Source organism: Drosophila grimshawi, unplaced genomic scaffold, assembly GCF_018153295.1.
Source record: "Drosophila grimshawi isolate 15287-2541.00 unplaced genomic scaffold, ASM1815329v1 contig_1377, whole genome shotgun sequence".
In the NCBI taxonomy this organism is placed as follows: domain Eukaryota; kingdom Metazoa; phylum Arthropoda; class Insecta; order Diptera; family Drosophilidae; genus Drosophila; species Drosophila grimshawi.
In genome coordinates this window covers 5,530,357-5,549,847 of record NW_025062900.1, presented here as the reverse complement: position 1 = coordinate 5,549,847, position 19,491 = coordinate 5,530,357, and the positions used below count along the sequence as shown (strand labels likewise).

Here is a 19,491-nt window from a genome sequence, read left to right as displayed (position 1 = left end):
ATTGATTTCTGTTTTTTTTTTTGTTGTTGTTAAAGAAGAAAGAGTTCTTTATGATGTGTACATTTTATTTATTAAAAATTTGATGTTTGTTTCGCTTTGTGGGTTAAGTGTAAGCTTGTTTTTGTTGTGATCCCCAAAGAAGAAGCGGAAGAACTCAAGTATAGAAATACGTTATTAACTGGGCAGTGGGATTATGGGAAGTAGTTTCGCCTCGCACTATTTTTATAGATTATCATTATTATTACTATTATTATTTGGGTTCGCTTTCGTTTTGTTTTTCAGTGGGAGAGAGGTGGTTGTAGGAGTATTAACGGATATAGTGATACCGACTTAGAAGTAATTATTTATTTTATTACTTAACTTAGGGAGCGGAGGTGTCGTCGCGCGGACGCCGACGATGTTCGCGCCTATTTGCGCCGTATTGATTGTATTGATTGGGGAACTGATAGCCGCGATTGTAATTGGCCGGCGCTGGTTGTGGTTGTGGTTGACGTACCGACGATTGCGGCTGAAAGCGGAGCTCGTTGCCGTCCTTGTCATAGCCAGTCTTCCAGCCGTAGTACGACGATGGCGCTGATGAGGATCTCGGATCCGGTGACGGTGCCCTAAGTCTCGCCATGCCGGAGCCGGGCCCGTAACCCGAGTTGGAGCCGTAGCCCGTGCCAGAGTCGGAGCCAGTGCCGAAACCATTGACGGAACGGAAGCCCGTGCCGGGGCCGGGGCCCAAGCGGGAGCCGGAGTCCGTGCCGGAACCAGAGCTTGGACGTGAATTGCCTGTGTTGTAGCCCGTGTTGTAGCCCGTGTTGTAGCCCGTGTTGTATCCTGTGTTGGAGCCTGTGTTGTAGCCTGAGCTGGAACCTGTGTTGGAGCCTGTGTTGGACTCAGAGCTGAACCCTCTGCTGGAGCCCGATCCGGAGCTACTGTAGACGTCTGCCGACGAGGTACGCCTGACACTGAAGAAGCTATCGCCACGACGACGGCACACAGTACATCTACGGGACAAGTGATTGGATGAAGTAATGAAGTACTCGCTACTCTATGAGTGATTGTGAATTTACCTGCTAATCTTGCTGGTCTGATCCGCTTTCAGGGTTTGCTGGCGGGGTTGCGTAAACTGATCCTGATGCTCGATGACGGCCAGCCAGAAGGAGGCCAATGCATCGTAGTAGTTGCAACGTCCATGGCCATGACACTCGATGACGGGATTGGCACGGAACTCCTCCAAACAGGAGCCGGGCGACACAAGACTTTGGCCAATTCCACCCGTATTATCCATGGTTGTCTGAAAGAATGAATGGGCAATAGGAATCAGATTAAGCATTAAATTAGAGGGAATCGCTTACCATGTAGTAACTGAAGCCGGTCCACATCTCCTCCCAGCCGCTGGGGCAGTCCGGTATGGACATGGTCTGCGAGTGCATAGCAATCACTCGGGTCGAGGTCTCGCACACAACGCACCTGGAAAGAAGCGCACATTTGAATGAACAAGGAACAAAGAAGGCGTCGTCAGTTTGGGCTCACCGTGATATGTACTTGATGAGATCCCTCGACTCAATGGGAGTCATGGTCATTGACATTGGTTCGGCGGTGGACAGCCAGAGACTATCGTCATTGTTCTGCGCATAGTTGCAAACGTTGTTCAGGTCACAGAACATGTACGGCATTGTTGTGAAGCGCATCAGGCAGGAGCCGGATTGACCTAGATCCTGGCCAACAGCACGACTGCTGCCCACATTGCCGAAGAGCGAGTAGCCCTCCCACAGCATGTTCGTGTTTGCCGGGCACACGGGAATGCTGACGGACTGCGAGTGACGGGTGAAGACGAAGCCACGACTCTTTGGTGCTGGCGGTGCTGGTGCCGGTTCACCGGGTGGACCCGGCGCTCCGCGCAATCCGATATGTCCGGCCAAACCGATTTCACCTTTGTCGCCACGTTGTCCCTGGATGCCATCAGCGCCCAGGAAGCCCACCTCTCCATCATCGCCACGATAACCAATTAAGCCTCGCATGCCAATGCGACCAACTAGGCCGGGTGCGCCGACATCGCCGCGTTCGCCCTTGAAACCATCCTTGCCGGGCTCACCACGATCGCCGGGCTGTGCATAGTCGTAGGAGTAGGTGAAGCCTGGCTCACCTTGTGTGCCGGGCAGACCGTCCAAGCCATCGATACCGCTCCAGCCGGCGTCACCGACTGCGCCGCGTGGACCACGTGGTCCCATAATGCCATCGCGACCGGGACGTCCGCTCATGCCTAGTTCTCCGGCATGGCCCTGGGAGCCGTCTGCACCCTCCTCACCAATGTCACCCTTGTCACCCTGCCTGCCCAGGATGGCGAAGCCGACCTCACCCCGATCACCCTGGCGGCCAGTGTTGCCGCGCTCGCCATCGGGACCGGGCGATCCGCGTATGCCCGGGCGACCAGGTGCTCCCTGATAGCCGTGATCACCGGGTGGACCGGGTGCACCGATGCGCACCGGTCCCTGTGGTCCAATCTCACCGTTCAATCCGTATTCGCCCTGCTCACCGGGTGCACCCTTCTGGCCGGTTCGGCCTGGACGACCATGAATGCCATCGTAGCCCATGTCTCCCTCCAAGCCGCGCTCAACACTCGCCGTTAGGCCGGGCGGACCTCGCATGCCCTTCTCGCCGTGCATGCCTTTAAATCCGGGCTGGCCATTCATTCCCGACTGACCGGCGCTTCCAATATCACCAGCTTCGCCACGTGCACCAGGCAGACCAGCAGCGCCGGTCATGCCGGGCTCACCAATGAGGCCTTGTCGTCCGTCGAGTCCATCCTCGCCGGATTCACCACGCTTATCCTCCACATCGCCCCAGAAGACAATTTCGCCGCGGTCACCAATGTCACCCATTTCACCGGGTGCACCCTTGATGCCTCTGAGGCCGTAATCACCGGGCAACCCTTGGTCGCCTTGCAGGCCCACCATTCCCGTGTAGCCAATATCGCCGACATCGCCCGGTGGACCAGCTGAACCCGGCAGTCCAATCTCGCCCAGACTGCCCTTGAGACCGGGCATGCCATTGCGACCCGGAAAGCCGACGGGACCATCATCGCCACGATCACCGATCATGCCAACGCTGCCATACATGCCAAATTCGCCACGCACTCCCTTCAGGCCATCCAATCCGTTCAAACCGTTGCGTCCCGATTGACCCGTTTCGCCAATGTAGCCCGGCTGACCATCGTTGGCGGGTAGTGATTCGCCAGGTGCGCCACGTTCACCCTTGATGCCGGGTGCACCAATGTTGCCGGGTGGTCCCTGTCGGGCGTCATCGCCCCGTTCACCCTTGTTGCCACTGTAGGCGGAGGCACCCTTGGCACCGATGCGTCCCGTCATGCCCTGGTCACCGCGCAGTCCCTTTTGGCCGGGCTTACCAGAGATGCCCGGATAACCGAATGGACCAATGTCACCAGCAATGCCTACAAAAAAAGAAGATTATTAGTATGAGACAGAAGATTGTCGACGAAGCGTTCCGATATCCACCTTTGAGCCCTATTTCGCCGAAGAGGCCATGTTTGCCCATGTCGCCGTTGCGGCCATCGATACCGATGTCGCCGCGATCGCCCTGCTCGCCGGGAATGCCGGGCAGACCCCTGGGACCAGGTTCACCGATGAAGCCGAGTTGACCCGTCTCGCCAAGATTGCCGCGTCGGCCGGTGTAGCCAATGCTACCCTTGACACCATTCTTACCCACTGGTCCCATGCCACCGACACTGCCCTTGGCACCCTTGGCACCGTGTTGAGCTTGCCTGCCCGCTCGACCCGGTGCGCCATCCTGTCCGGATGGTCCGATAACGATGTCGCCGCGTTGCCCCTTGTTGCCGGGCAGACCTGCCTGACCCCACTGACCGTCATCGCCACGGATGCCCTTCGGGCCCTTGGGTCCAGGCCGGCCACTTTCTCCGGGATAGCCAATGGGTCCCTCGTCGCCAACAACGCCCTTAATACCGGCACGTCCCTGGTCGCCCATTTCGCCGTGCAGTATGTATTGTCCGGGTTCACCGCGTTGTCCTTTGTAGCCCATGACGCCGGGCAGGCCAGCCTCACCGTCGCGTCCAAAATTACCTGGCTTGCCCGATGGACCGTAGTCACCATTTTCGCCCTTATAGCCCTTGGCGCCGTGTGCACCAGTGAGCATATTGCCGGGCATGCCCATATCACCCGTTTCACCCTTGAGTCCCAGCTCGCCACGTTCTCCCTTGGGTCCGGGACGACCACGTAGGCCTTCGTAGCCCATATCACCGCTCTGGCCACGATTCTCGATTATCTCGCCGGGATGCGGTTCACCTTTGTCACCCTTAAAGCCTTCGCTGCCAAAATCGCCACGTTCACCCCTAAAAAACGAAGAAAAAAATAAATGTTTTCGTTGGGTATGTTTTGGAGAATTGAGGATGGAGAATACTCACTTCTTGCCATTGTAGCCGGGACTGCCAGCTAGATATATCTTGGGTGTGGGAGCAGGTTTGCCGGGTATGCCATTGGGACCATCGCGACCGGGTGAGCCATCCTCGCCCGGTCGTCCCGGCTCACCGAAATCACCACGAATACCGGCTTCACCTTTAGCGCCCTTTATGCCATCCCAACCGTTCAGACCCCGATCACCCTGGGCACCTTGTTCGCCGCGTCGTCCATCTTCGCCTGCATCTCCCTTTTCGGGTGCCTCTAGACTGCCGACTATTATCCGCTCACCCGGTGTGCCCTTCTGGCCGGGCGTACCGTCCATGCCCGTCGAACCCCTCCAACCGGGTGCGCCCTGGTAGCCACGCTTGCCTGGATTACCGCTGATGCCTTTGGGGCCGCGTGCTCCCGTAATGCCGGCCAAGCCACGTGCTCCATGATCGCCCGGATAGCCACCATCGCCGGCCAGACCCTTTTGGCCAGGCGGTCCGGCATGACAGATGCCGCAGTCATCGCCACGTATGCCCTTGTCACCGGGTGGTCCTCGGTAGCCGTAACGCCCATCCAGGCCATGGCTGCCCCGCTTACCGGGCGGTCCCTGCAGACCGGGTGGTCCCACAATGTTCAGACCCTCGCCGGCCAGACCCTTCTCGCCGGCAAAGCCACGCTCGCCACGATCGCCGCGATAGCCATCGGCACTGGGTATACCGTTTTGGCCTGCTTGACCCTTCGGTCCGTACATGCTGCGACCGGTCCTGCCCTGGAAGCCCTTGCGACCCGGTGGACCCGCCACTCCGATTGTGCCCTGGGGACCGGGTGGTCCCATCAACCCGTAATCACCATCCTCGCCCTTCTCACTGCGGCCGGGTGGACCCCGGTTGCCGCTGAGTCCTTCGTCACCGGGTGGGCCTGGCCGGCCTTGGAGACCGCGACGTCCCTGCTTGCCGGGAATGCCGTCCAGACCGGGTGGTCCGCGTAGTCCTAAATCACCCTGGGATCCCATGGTGCCGGGCAGTGATATGTCCAATGTGGGATCATATATGCCAGGTGATCCGTGCGGACCCTGAATGCCGGGCGTACCGTCGATGCCATCCTCGCCAACGTAGCCGGGCTTGCCATGCTCGCCATCTAGTCCATTGTAGCCGGGTGCACCCTTGACGCCCTTGTCACCGGGTCCGCCCTCAACACCATCTCGTCCATGCTTGCCACGCTCGCCACGTTCGCCCTTGTCGCCTACGGCACCAGGCGGACCATCACGTCCATATTGTCCGGGCTCACCGGAATAGCCAGGTAGACCAATATCGCCGCGTTTACCCATAAATCCCTTGTCACCTTTGTGAGTCTCATCGAAGGTGAGAGCACCCGGCTCACTCTCGCCGGGATCACCTTTCTCGCCCTGTTCGCCCTGCATGATTGGATAGCTCTCGGGCACGCCCACTTCACCCTTGTAGCCCTGGGGTCCCTGCTCACCCTTCAGGCCTTCAACGCCAGCGAATCCAATGTCACCCTTGTAGCCAGTGACGCCTTTGAAGCCAGCGGGGCCCTCTCTGCTATTTCTGCCATACTCGCCGCGATTACCTTTGGTGCCCTTGGAGTTGATGCCACCCTCGCCGGCATCACCAGTTGCACCGGGCGAACCGGTCTTGCCCATGGGTCCGCGGGGACCATTCGCACCGGGCGAACCAGCCGCACCCTGGGCACCATCGGCGCCATCGCAGCCATCAATGCCGCGCGGTCCATTCGTGCCATCCTCACCATTAATGCCCTGCAGCAAAACATTTGCGTTTAGTTTGATTTTCCTTCGAACTAACTAAACTGAGACGATATACTTACTGGAGCGCCCACGGAACCTATGCCACCTTTGCGTCCAACATTACCCTAGAAATATTCAATTTCAGATATATATATTTCAAGTTTTGTGTACACATTTTGATTCACTTACACGATGCCCTTTTTCGCCCTGTTCGCCGTATTCGCCGGAGTCGCCCTTCTCGCCGTAATAACCAGCGGGGCCTTCAGGTCCCACATCGCCTGGAAAGCCTTCACTACCGGGCACGCCCATCAAACCGGGGGAGCCAATACGTCCCTTGATGCCCTTGCAGTCGCATATCGTGTTGTTGCAAGTCTGAAATCGGTTAACAAGCCATGAGACTAACTGCTTCCACTTCTTATGACTATTATAAATATATCTACAAATATTTGAATCGAAATACAACAACTAATTGAATTTCTTCGCTTCGATCGAGCCCTGATTGCCATTGATTAGCGCTGTCATCATTCTCAATTGAGCTTCATAGTTTTATTTATGATTTGTGAAATGAACTGATTGTCCTAATTCGAATCGGACACTCCTCTCCATATTGCCAGGCTGTCGTTTTTTATTAACTGAGACTGATACACATTAATTTATATAATTTTAACAGCTTCACTTTAGTTTACCCAGTTTATTTCCCAAAAAAAAGGGTAACTCGTAACTATATATTATATTTTTATTGCCAAATTTGCCTTTACAAGTTGGTTGTACTCAAACTAGGCTGTTTCTTATCGGATCTTGACGAAATTTGTGCAGTTGATCAATAATATTATATATAAATTATTAATTATTAATTTAAAAATACGCTTAGAAAAACAAATCTGTGTTATTAAATGGATTTTATTGCATATAGTTGATCAACATTGTATATCAGTTGGCAGTTTAAAATTGTGGGAAATGGAAATCGATAAGTATCGATATTTGCGAGACGGGACTGTTATCGATCAAATCAAATTAACTCGAATTAAATTTAAAGTCTCTAACTCGCATAGTCTCTGAGATACTCGTGGCCATTTGGACTCGTCTGTTAATGCTGATCAGGAATATATACTCGTATACCACTGCCTACTACATGCTTTAGTTCAAATCCAGTATACCCTTTTTACACATTTCTTATGGTTGCGGGTTGGAAAAAGATAAAAGTTTAGATTTACAAATTGGAATCTGTCATTTTTTGTTTTGGCATCAATTATAAAAGTGACAAGGCTGCACTTCAATTAACTGCCACATATATCAGATGTGCAAGGAAACCAAAACTAGAAGCGAATGGAATACTGAATACTGAACACTGAACACTGAATTTGTTATATATTTTTAGATGCAATTCGAATTGAGAGCAGTGAGCAGCAAGCACTGAGCAGAAGCAATGCAATGCAATAATACACACTTAATGGGCTGGTATGCAATGCCTTATGCACTTTAGATATTTTCTGATTATGGCCATTAGTCGTAACAATAACAATTGCGGGTGCATGGAATGTGTGCAACTTGTGGCAAGTGCGCCTGCAGCAGCAAGTAGCCTGCGTTGCAACTAGCGATCATACTTAAATTTGTGCTTTAATTGCACTATTTCCGTTACAATGAGATAATCTTTAATACACACACACACACACACACTTGCACAAATGTATCTATGTATATGTATTTTTGCCATTTCCATTGTTTCTTATTTGTTCTCGTTGTTGCAGCTGCCCCCGCGTTGCAATTGTTCGAGCGCATAGAACACTCATTGAAACGGACACTAATCGGGGCATTGTGCAAATATGAAGCAGCATCAGTTACCAAAAGTAATCCTTCAGGGGGAATAACTGAATATCATCTATATTTAAAAATAATAAAATATCCTTTAGAGGATATAAAATTTGAGGCTATGTTTGAGGATTTTTTCGCGATCGCGATTTTTTCATCCTGAATTTTTGCAACAAATCCTTTAACAATTTACACTTCAAGTTTAAGCTTTGGTTTCTTGTTATTAATATATTTTATAGAAATCGCTTATATTTCTTTGTTCCATTTTTTTCAAATTAGACATTTTTATATGCATCTATGATTCCGTAAAGAATAACTGATATAGAATAAATATATATTCTTAGTCAGCATTACTAAAGCAAGCCATTCTCTGAGACTTTTTTGAGCTTCGAATTCAGTTTTTGTCGATACAAATCGATTTCCGACAGCAATAAAGATAAAGCCTACCAATTGATATGGAATATACTCAGATATATTACTGGTCAACTACAAAATCTAGTCTCGACAAGAGTCTTTCCAGCCTTGTATTCCTAGACCTAATTGAATTATTAATAATGGCGAATAAACTTATAGACATGCAGTATCAGTTACGATCCCAAAATGGGCAGAATATTTGAAATTACCCAGCACATAAACCCAATTTGGTAGGCTCTCAACGTCCGTTCCAGGCACTTGAAGTGATCATTAAAGAAACGCATTCATTTCTCGTAAAATTCGAGACATTATCTTCCAAAATACATATATTTGTGACATGTGCCATAAAAGTGATGAGTTGTTCATCAAATAACTTGGCGACACACATCTGTGGCGTTCAAATGCCTATTATAAACATCCTTAATTTGTTTAGTTGTTGTTGCTTGCGAATCCAACAAAAATATATTTTTAGAGTTGACATAATTCGCCGTTTAGTTAAAAATCACGAACATTTATTGCCTATGACTTTGAGCGTCGTTGGGGTCTCTCGCAATCAACTTTCCAACAATTCTACAACATTATTCAAAGATGAAACAAGAGCAAAAACGAAACACAAAAAAAAGAAAAGTGATGCCAAAAAAACGCACACATGTTGCACGTATGTTTTTTTCTTGAGTTTAATATTTGCCGGCGCTGGAAAATTAGTGTCAAAATTGTTCTTGTTTTTTTTCTTCTGTGCCATGCGAATTTTTCAGCAAAGTAAAAATGAAAAATGTTGCTTTGAATGCTAATAAATAATAAGTGCAACTTGTTTGCTGCACGCACACATCAGGTACACAAAATTGAAAAAGTTCAAAGCATTGACTGCTAATCAAATATTGCAATGCATCAAACCAAAACGGGGACTTCTCAGAATTAAGCCCGATCAAGCCATGTGTTAATGGAATACATATATAAATATATATATATGTATATATGCACACATGACGTGCAAGACAGAAAATTAGAGCGTTAAATCTAAACAATCTATGAAATAAAAACCAAGAAACTATCCAACAAAATGTTTTCGAAAAAAAAAGAAAATAAAAAAAAAATGTTCTCTGTGTGGTTAACCAGAAAAGTCGAGAAAACACAGACAAAGGCCCAAAAATAAAATCCACAATGCATATGGCAGGTGTATGTTGTGTGTGTGTATGTTGTTAGGAGTATGACTGCTTGGCATAGTTAACCCGTAGAACAATTGCACTCAATAATTTCTGGAATCTGTTTCCGAAAATAATGCAACTCTCTAAACACAAATAGATTTCTGACCTGCGAAACAAATCTAATATGCATACTATTTATAATGATGAGATCTTGACGACCAATCGTTCCATGTGCTACATTTGATGAGACTATAGAAAGTTTGTTGCACTTATTTACTGCATATACAAAATGTCTATGGAATCGCTTTAAGTGTTAGGCGAGTGACGTAAATATCTATTCCAATAGTAATATCATTAATTAGATAGTTTTCTATCACTTTTTTTTTTGAATAATTACTGATTTCATTTGAATAATATAATACTTGATCTATATGCATATACAATTAGTATAAGTGTTAAGCGAGTGATGGAATTATCTATTCTTATTAGAATATATCATTTATATTTATTTTTCTTTTACTTTGTTTAATTTTAACAATATGTTATCATTTTAAACTTGATCTATATGCATATAAACATGTATATATCGAGTGATGGGCAAATCTATTCCATTTATAAAATATCCCAATTCTAATGGATTTCTTACACATTTTGTAATTTTTAATGATATCATGTGCATATTTAATATGATATCATTTGTGGTTGTTCAAGAGTTCAAGAGATATATGGGTACTCAAATGTCAGTATTTAACATTTAATGAAAATCGTATTCGCTGAATTAATCCATAGACCCAATAACCCAATATGTGCTTGGTAACATAAGTTATTTAGCTGTTGGTCAGGTTAGGGTTTCACACATTCCTTCAATTGAAATGGCAGCAATAAAAAACCAAAAAACACCCAAAATGCAACCTTCGAATTTCATTCAATCAATTGCCCAACCGTATCCAAATCCAAATCCAAATTCAAACTCAATTCCAAACCAATCCAATCCACTCCAAGCAAGTGCAAATCTTTCATTTCTGCCTGAGCAAGCAAATGGAAACACGTTTTTAACTAATGACAAGCTCTGCAGTTTCCTTGAACTTGACACTTGCCAAGCCACACGAAAATACATAATTTACATACATATACTATATACACATATATATGTATATATTTATATGCACATATATATGTATATTTTTATAGGGGAACTAACAGACAGTCGCAGACAGCGCAACAAGTGGAAAACAAAAAGAAAAAAAAAAAACAATAAAAAAAACCTCCACAAATGAGAGCAACAACTGTCTGTCGTATTGCCCGATCTGAGAGCTGCATAATGTTTTATTTTATTATTATAGCCAGCACAACATTGTTGGACTCGGACTCGGAATTGTCGACGTCAGCAAGGAGACAGAGGCATGGATAAAGGCATCGAAACATCGTTGGGAACCCAAATATTGTTAAAGCCATATACACACATAACAACTATATATATATATATATATATATATGTGTGAAATGCCATATTAATGTCTCCTATATAGTATATATTTGTATTATTGGAATCTGTTTAGAGTTGAGCAGGTTAGGTTCACATAGGTACGAGTAAAGCTGGCACAGCACTAATACCCCAATTAGCCCATATTTTATTGAACTCTGAACAGCGTAAAGAAAATAGTGAGTAACGTACATTTATTAAGTTTATAAATGCAACTGAACATTTTCGTTGTGTTTATTCATTTTGATAAACGTCATGGGAACTTTGAGTGCATATTTGACACATTTATAACACTTCATTATAAGGAATTTTGAACAAGAAAGATATGTATGAAAGATATATATGCTGTTTGTGATTTTATTATTTTTCATGCACAAAGATTTTTCTAGTCTCTGGGAAAAGATTTCCCTGCACAGAATCCTTTGGAAAGCGAAGCGTAGCTAACCCTTGCAAAAGCTGTCTGCTACGCCACTGTATCACAAAATTGCACGTGTCGCATCATTTACACTATGCATGCATATAATCTTTATATATGTATGTGTGTGTGTGTGCTGTGTGTGTGAGCTGTGTGTGTGTGAGCTGTGTGTGTGTGATTGAGTCGCTTACATGATGTGTGTCAGTGGCTCACTTGAGCGCATTTACACATGTTAATGCCAATTGTGATCGCATGCTCGCTCTTTCTCCCTCTCCCTGCCTTTCTCACCCACCCTCTCTCTCTCTCTCATTCTATCTATCTCTGTCACGCATTGCAGCCGAGCTTGCAGTTTAAGGTCAAAGTTGTCAAGCCCCCCACTTGAATCAGAGCGGCGACAATTGATGCCACACACCCACGCCCAACTGGCGACCCATAGACGACTCTTTCTATATATATCTGTTATATATATATATATGAATATATATGTATATATATGTGTGATCCTACAAGTAGTGCGCGTGCAAGTGCGAGTACATTCGCCTGCAGGGTATCTTATGACGCGCACTGGAATTCACAAGTCGAGTTCCGTTGAAAAATAAAAAAATAATAATATATATAGAAGTGTTAGTGATATCCATAATTCAACTTTATGGGACGATTACGAAATGCTGCATAAAATGCAAAGTGCAGCAAAAAATAATACAAATTCAGAGCGGAATTTCGAAAAAAGAAAACAACAACAAGAAAGAACAACTATCTTAAACAGACTGAAGTTTGAATACCCTTGACGACATTTAAATTTCATTATAAAAATCGAAAATGTATTGATATATATATATATATTTATAGGTTTAAAATATATGTCAAGGTTTTTCTTGCTGATTTGGTAACTGGTGAATTTGATTTGAATATCTATCTTCTGGTAAGCAAAGCAAGTTATTCATCATTTCAAACGATTGTTCATAGGGCAATTAAGCTCGATGCCAAAATATGTTTATATATGTAACCAGTTTCATCAAGATAGCTTTAGCATTGAGTAATAATTTGACAGATAGACTCAAATGGATATATCGACTATCGATTAGTTGATCAGGAATTAAAATACTTTATCTGAACTCCTTTGATGCGTGACAAACTTCATGCCCTCATCTATAGTACTCTGCTGCCAGCGTTTAGAAATCTGAACATCTTTAACTGGGACAAAGTAGCGAATTCGTATTTACGATTTAGTGTAATCCGTAAAGTCGGACCTGCGACTTAATCTCTGCCTTACTCGCACACAAGATGGCGGCTAAGCGGCCCGGATGTGGCACAAAAACAAAAGCAAAAAAAAAAAAAAAAACTATATCGTACATATATATAATATAATATGTATGCAGCATGTATATAAATCATGGCTGATAAGAAGACAGCGATCGCTATGCGCTGACAGCTTTCCTTGGGCATTTTAATTAATACATTTTAATTTGGCATTAAATTGTACGCTTCATATATATATATATATATATATATATATATATATATAGACGCATGACATTTTATATTTTGCTGAGCAGTAAAAAAAGATGTGAAGCATGGACAAAGGGGTTATCTGTTGAATTTCAATGCGAACTCTTTGTTGCCAAGTTGTGTGTGGTGTGTTGTTTGTTGTCTGTTGTTTGTTGTGCTTGCAGACGACCAACTTCATACAGATTATCAATGCCTGTGTGTGTATGTGCAAAAGTCCTGTCAATTGATCGTGCGTCACAATTGACCCAATTCGCCAAAAGTGCAACAGCTCACGCGCCATCAATCAACATTTGATGTTCTACAGCGAGAATCTACAAACTACAAGTGCAAAACAAAAAAAAAAAAACTACAAAAAACATTGCAATCATAAAAAGTGTTTAAAAGCATGCCAAGTGCAAGCTGTATGCAAGTAGGGGACTAGCAAATACCCTGCATAAGCACTAATTGAATACAATAGTTCCCAAAAATAAGACTTGCCATACACATCAGAAACTGACACAGCGCAGACCCTGACAAAAGCTGACTGCGACACCTTTGAAGTAGTTTTGCATTACAAAGATGAAACATTTGTGTTGTAAAATGTCTCTTTTGTAGTTGCAAATTGAAACCGCATTCATTATTATTACTCATAAGAATTTAATATCTTTCAGGACAATTAAATGGTAAACACATAAAGCTGGTTGGAATAAGTTTTAGTAGCTAGAATCTACTCAAGAATCTATATTTATGTATATATATATATATACATAACCCATTTATGAGTATAGGGTATGTGTTTTAAATGTTATGTGGAGCAAACATATGAGCAACGTGTGATTGACATGAAAATGCCCACACACACACACACATATATATATATATATATATATGTATATGTATATAAAGCATAATGAATGCACATCTGGACTGGACGACGATTGAAACTGTGCCTGCTTTGGCTGCTGCTATATTATTTGTTATTGTTATTGTTAATGTATTTTTTTTTTTTTTTGTATTCTTCTGGTTGCAGTTGTTCTGTTGCTATTATTATTGTTGTAGCGCTCTTGCAGCATGACATCATTTTTTTATTTTTTGACATCATAAAGACGGCGTCGTCGTCTAGCAGAAATCTGCACATGCACACACACACACACACACACACAACATGGAGATTCCAACCGCGAGATTTGACAACAAAACACCCACACACTTGATCACTTGAACACTCGAACACTCGAAGAACTGAGCACTTGAGCAACTGAACAACTGAAAGAGTTGCACAGTGAATGCTGCTAAAATTGTGCATCAAGTAAGCGATTCAGTTACAGATCGCTTGCAACTTGTTGTTTCTTGACATAATTGTTTAGACAAACGCATGACAGATGATAACTAATTGCAGCGCACTCAAATTACGTGCAACTGACAGCACAGTCACTGTCAAACTGTATGTGTGATAACGACAGTTTGATGTACAAGCGACTATTGTGGCTTTTTTATACCCTAAACCTACTGCAAGAACATCTCCAAGCCCATGGATTATATGCCCTATATATATTCTTAATAAGCAGCAAGAACCAAGTCGATTTAGCCAAGTCTGTCTGTTTGGCTATAAGAATTAGAGACTTCTAATTTGGAATGTAAGTTCTCTTTTAGGCTGATTAAGTTTATTTCATTTAATCGATAACTTTTCCCGCTTTGCGATTCAAATCGATTTCTGATTGCTATAAAACCACAATTTTGAAAAATATACCTTTCTAATCGATAATGTATATACTTTGAGATTAATTTGATCAATTGTAAACATTTTTATCAAGATTGGTTAAGAAACACGAAAGAATTCTGTACTAATTGTATCATCTCCACTGGCTTTTAATTTAACTCAGTATAAGTGTTTTCAATTTCTTAACAATTTTCTTAATTTTCAGACCCTTTCAAACCCAACGATTCCCTTTCAAGTTCCTTTTAGTTGCAGCACTTCTCCCTAGCCAGATCCTTTCTGGCTTTCATGTATACAAATTTTAACATTAATATTAATAATAATTGTATTCAATTTGTTTTAGAACCAACATGTGCTAAATTAAAGATTGTCAATTGAGACACAAGTCTAATTCTAATTTCTATGCTGCTGCCTTATCTGAAAGGCGTTAACCTTATTGTTGACTTTGACCCTATGCTTTTTTGAGCAATCAAAGAACTATTTCAGATTGTTGCTATAAAAAAAAGAAGAGGGAGACAAATTGGAAGCGTGCCGTATTTTTAGCAATGACGCTAGCCGCTTGTGGAGGACAGTGAGTGATATATATATACATATATAAATATATATGGACTCTGATGAGATCTAATGAATTCCAATTCCAATTTCAGAACGAAAATGTGCCTGCAACTAAATAAAACTGATAACAACTAAAAAAAATTAAAACAAGAAAAAAACATATAACAAGCGTCTGCGTTTGAGACTCTGAGATGCTTGATAACCCAATTTCTTGAGCTTAAAGCACAATGAATACAGCATCAAATAATCGCTTTAATTTATAAAAAAAAATATGCACAATGCTGTTGCAGTTGTTGTTGTTAGTCGCTAGTTGCATATATCACTTATACGACATGTTATTCAAAGAGAGAGAGAGCGAGAGAGAGAGCGAGAGAGAGAGAGAGAGAGAGAGCGCGCGAACACTTCGCATAATTTCCGCATTCAGTTGCAGATAAATAAATAATTGAGTCAAATTGAAATGCAACTCGCCAAACAATTTTACGAAATGCACGCAAATAAACTTCCAACACATAAAGAAAGACGAGTGTTCTTTTTGCCGTTATTATTGCTGTTATTGCTGTTGTTGTTTGCTTGGGGGGCCCCGTAATGTCTACAGCTGGTCAGTGATTTATGTGTGTGTGTCTAGGGTCAGCCTAAGGACTGAGAAGCGCGAACAAAAATGCCTTTTGCATAAACAAAACGCAAGCCAAGAAGCAGCATGAAAGAGAAGAGTGGGAGCAGCAGCAGCATCGCAGATCGATCAACAACAACAACAAACTTTCAATTCCAATTTGAAATGAGGCAGAGCGTCAAAAGACAGCCGCAGCTGCACCCCCCACGCCTAACCCCATCCAAGCAACCAATCACTTCAACTGCTAATTGTCGGCAGCAGAAAAGAACTCACACACACACACGCACATACGCATATAAAAATGAGTTCGATTGTTGTTGTTTTTTTTTATATATAGGCAGCTGCAGCCTAAGTTCAAGCTGGAGCTAGAGTCGCTCTGCTGATAAAGAGAGTGTATATTTATCAAAACATTCATTCATAGAATAGGCAGACGCAGTCTACGTTGGCGTCGCCGTCGCCGTCGCCATCATCACCGGCAATTGCAGCAAAGCAAAGCAAATGTTAAGTGCAATCGCTTACACACACACACACACACGTTCGCACTTGTTGCTCTTAAATGTTGAGCGCGCGCGCTCTCTTAAACTTTAAGGCGCTCTTTGGCAGTAAGTGGGAGCGAGCGCGTGTTGTGTATGTTTGAGTGGATGCGATTGTGAGACGGAAAAGGAAATCACTTCGCTGTTAAATGTAGCGCACTAAATCGATTTAGCTAAATGTGAAAACCAGTTGTTCCAGCGCACAGTTTGAGGGTGATTGGCAAATGCGTAAGCAACAAAAACAGTAGCGTTTTAAATGTAAATCAAGTTTTAGCATATTTGCGGTTTTCATTTCTTCATATTGTGCTAGCCACAAAGACGCTAAAGAGTTGCCGGAGTTGAGAGTTGCAAGTAAAAGAAATAATACAACTACAATGACATTGACCACGTAACCGAGTGCGAAATAAATAATGCCAAGCTCAAATTACCAAATGCCGTCAAATGACTCCAACTCTGAAGTCAAACACGTGAGTCAAGAGTCCCTTAGAAAAAGCTAGTAATAATAATAATAATTATAATAATAATAATGTGGCCTGAATTTGTGTTACAAATAAAGCTTAGCTGAGATTTGTATATATTTTTTTTCCATTCATTTTTTTTTTTTGCTATGGCGCCTTGGCAAAAGTCATGCTTAGCCGATAGCCTTTGGGGTTGGCGACACTTTATAAATTCTATTTTCAGTTTGATTCCACACACCAAGTAATAATCATAATCAGCAGACTGGGCGACATGCTATCATCATCAACCGTCAATGCCGCCAACATAGCAATAAACCTAATTAAATCTGTACGATTAACACAATATATATATACACATATATATAGACTAATTTTGATAAGCTTTGTATGAGTTGAAATCGGAGCCAAGACGACTTAAGAATGCCAACCAACAAATGTTGGCTTGGCACAAGCTAAACATTTTTAAACATGACGAGATTCTTTTCATATTCTTTTTCTGATTCAGTTCCTAAGTTTTTTTGTGCGCATTAAGTTAGCTCAATTAACTTAATTCTAATCAGATTTTTAGTTTAGTCGTTTATCCTATTTGCAATTTGGCAGCAACTTAAATATTTTGTTGCATAGTTACAGGGGCAACAAATTAACCGAAATATATTTCAGAAAAACAATTTTAATGATTAGCAAATTTAGAAAGCAATATAACTCGATGACAAATTGGTCTTTGTTAAAAAAAAAAAACATTTTTAATTCATAATTTGATTACATATTATATGTTAAAGTTAAGTTGATTTAGTATTAAATAAGTCTTGTTATAATTTGAGAATTGTTTTTCATTGCCAACCGGAAACAATTAAGAGCAATTTTAAAATGTTCAAATTATCTAATATACTCATGAAGTAGAAGAAGGAAGGAAGACCCGAGGGTTATCGTTATCGCTAATTTGTTGATAACACTCGTTAACCTTTTGGCCCCTCACCGACGACCTCAAAGATTGCCAAATCGGCGATGACATCAAAAAACATCTAAAACCCCACCGACGGAAACGAGAGATAGAGAGAGAGACAGAAAGCGAAGGAAAGAGAAAGAAAGAGCGAGAGAGAATGGACTGAAAATGCAAATAATTAACTTAAAAAATGATGAAGAGAGAAATAAAGAAAGACAGATAGATCATGGATTAAGGAACTCAACTTAATAAAAAAAAGGAAAGAGAGCATGGATCAAGGAAATCAGCTTAACTTAAAAAAGAATGAGAAGAGTGGGAGAGATAGTTAAAGAGATCATTGATAGATCATTAAGGAATTCATCTTAACAAAAAAAGAAGATGAAAAGAACGAGATAGAGAGAGAGAAAGTGAAAGTGAAAGAGAGCATGTATCAATGAAGTCAACTTAACTTAAAAAAAAATATATAAAGAAAAGGTTTTATCTAGAGAGCTGCATGTGCCGGAAATATAATAGATGCACATTCGTAATGCAATAGACTCAAGGAAATAACGGGGCAATGCGCTCTTTTTTGTCGGACGATAAAATACAGCAATGCTGACCTAATTCTCTTTGATACTATATGCTCAAGTTTTACTGCAGATTACAACAAAAAAAAACAAACAACACAGTTAAGAAACAACTGTTGTGAATGATGACAAATACATGGATTATATGCACACGGTTTGAAAAGCGCTGAAGAAAAATACAACTTACAAATTGGCTTACAGTTTGATGTGAACTGATGCTGAGTCTTATGAGAATTGCAAGCATGTATGCAGTTTGAGAGTCACTGGTAGAATATCATAACATTAAGTAGTGCTCTTTACACAATTTGCACAAACTTAAATATAACAATAATAATAATCGCTTTTTTCCTGTTTTTTGTACTTACCTTAGACGGTGTAATGGGCACAACGCTGGCTAACAGACAAAGAACAGTTAGTAGACCCGAGAGATGCAATCGATCTCTGGGCAACATCATCATGGTCCTCAGCCTGACCACCACCACAATAAAGTCGATGTGAGCTTGGAAACGGGAGACAAACTTAAAATCTCACTGCTATTTTACACACACGATAACTGCGGAATATAAACATTGAAAATTTTGGTTGCTTAAACTTTTGACATAAACTGGAATATATATATAGTTATTATTTATGTATATTTTAGCAAGCTGAGCACATTTAAAATTTCGAGTCTATTGTGTTTTTTTTTTTTTTGGTTTTTTGAGATGTTACTGTTATGGGGACTAACAGAGAAAATGTTGGTGCTTGCTTGATTAGCTGTGCTGCTGCTGCTGCTGCGATCGTCGGGCACAACACAACACTCCCCACATGTGGAGATCGTCAAGCGTTCAAAGTGTTACTAAAATCGGGCGGCACAAAAGAAATTCGAATTCGTTGCCAGCAAGCGCGAATCGTGTCTGCCCGAAGTCGCACTCGTTAAGCGTTCGGCTCGACTTCGGCACACGCATACAATCGCACTTGATGATTTCAATGTATGCGTGCCGGCGACGTTTGAGTGAGGCGGGCCGGAGTGGGGGGTGTGTGGGGCGTGTTTTGGGTTTGGGTTGCGCAGCCTGCTTCTGCTGCTGCTGATGGACTGTTGATGCTTATTTTTTTCCTTTTTTTTTTATTGAATTTAGCACTTTGTTGCCTTGAAATGAGGAAACGGCGACAACGACGACGACGCCAGGCAAACATGTATTTAA

General features: G+C 42.9%; 1 protein-coding gene across 1 annotated transcript; it reads right to left on the bottom strand.

Annotated features, from left to right (window-relative positions):
- Positions 1-47: 47 nt before the first annotated feature.
- Positions 48-19,119, bottom strand: LOC6561569 (collagen alpha-1(IV) chain). Its single transcript, XM_001988974.3, has 10 exons — positions 19,035-19,119; positions 18,673-18,860; positions 6,361-6,543; positions 6,252-6,296; positions 4,427-6,183; positions 3,504-4,354; positions 1,522-3,439; positions 1,344-1,458; positions 1,059-1,282; positions 48-992 (listed from the first exon to the last, which is right to left on the bottom strand). Exons 2-10 carry the CDS (start codon positions 18,763-18,765, stop codon positions 362-364), a joined length of 5,817 nt encoding a protein of 1,938 aa, XP_001989010.2. The 5' UTR covers positions 18,766-18,860; positions 19,035-19,119; the 3' UTR covers positions 48-361.
- Between the last annotated feature and the right edge of the window lie 372 nt (positions 19,120-19,491).

Bases quoted from the DNA above. Each gene is read 5' to 3' on its own strand.
- LOC6561569 (XM_001988974.3), bottom strand. From the start codon at position 18,765: ATGATGATGTTGCCCAGAGATCGATTGCATCTCTCGGGTCTACTAACT. The intron at 6,297-6,360 runs GTAAGTGAATCA...GAATATTTCTAG, and splicing joins AGGGCGAAAAAGGGCATCGT to GGTAATGTTGGACGCAAAGG. The intron at 6,184-6,251 runs GTAAGTATATCG...GTTTTGCTGCAG, and splicing joins TAGGTTCCGTGGGCGCTCCA to GGCATTAATGGTGAGGATGG.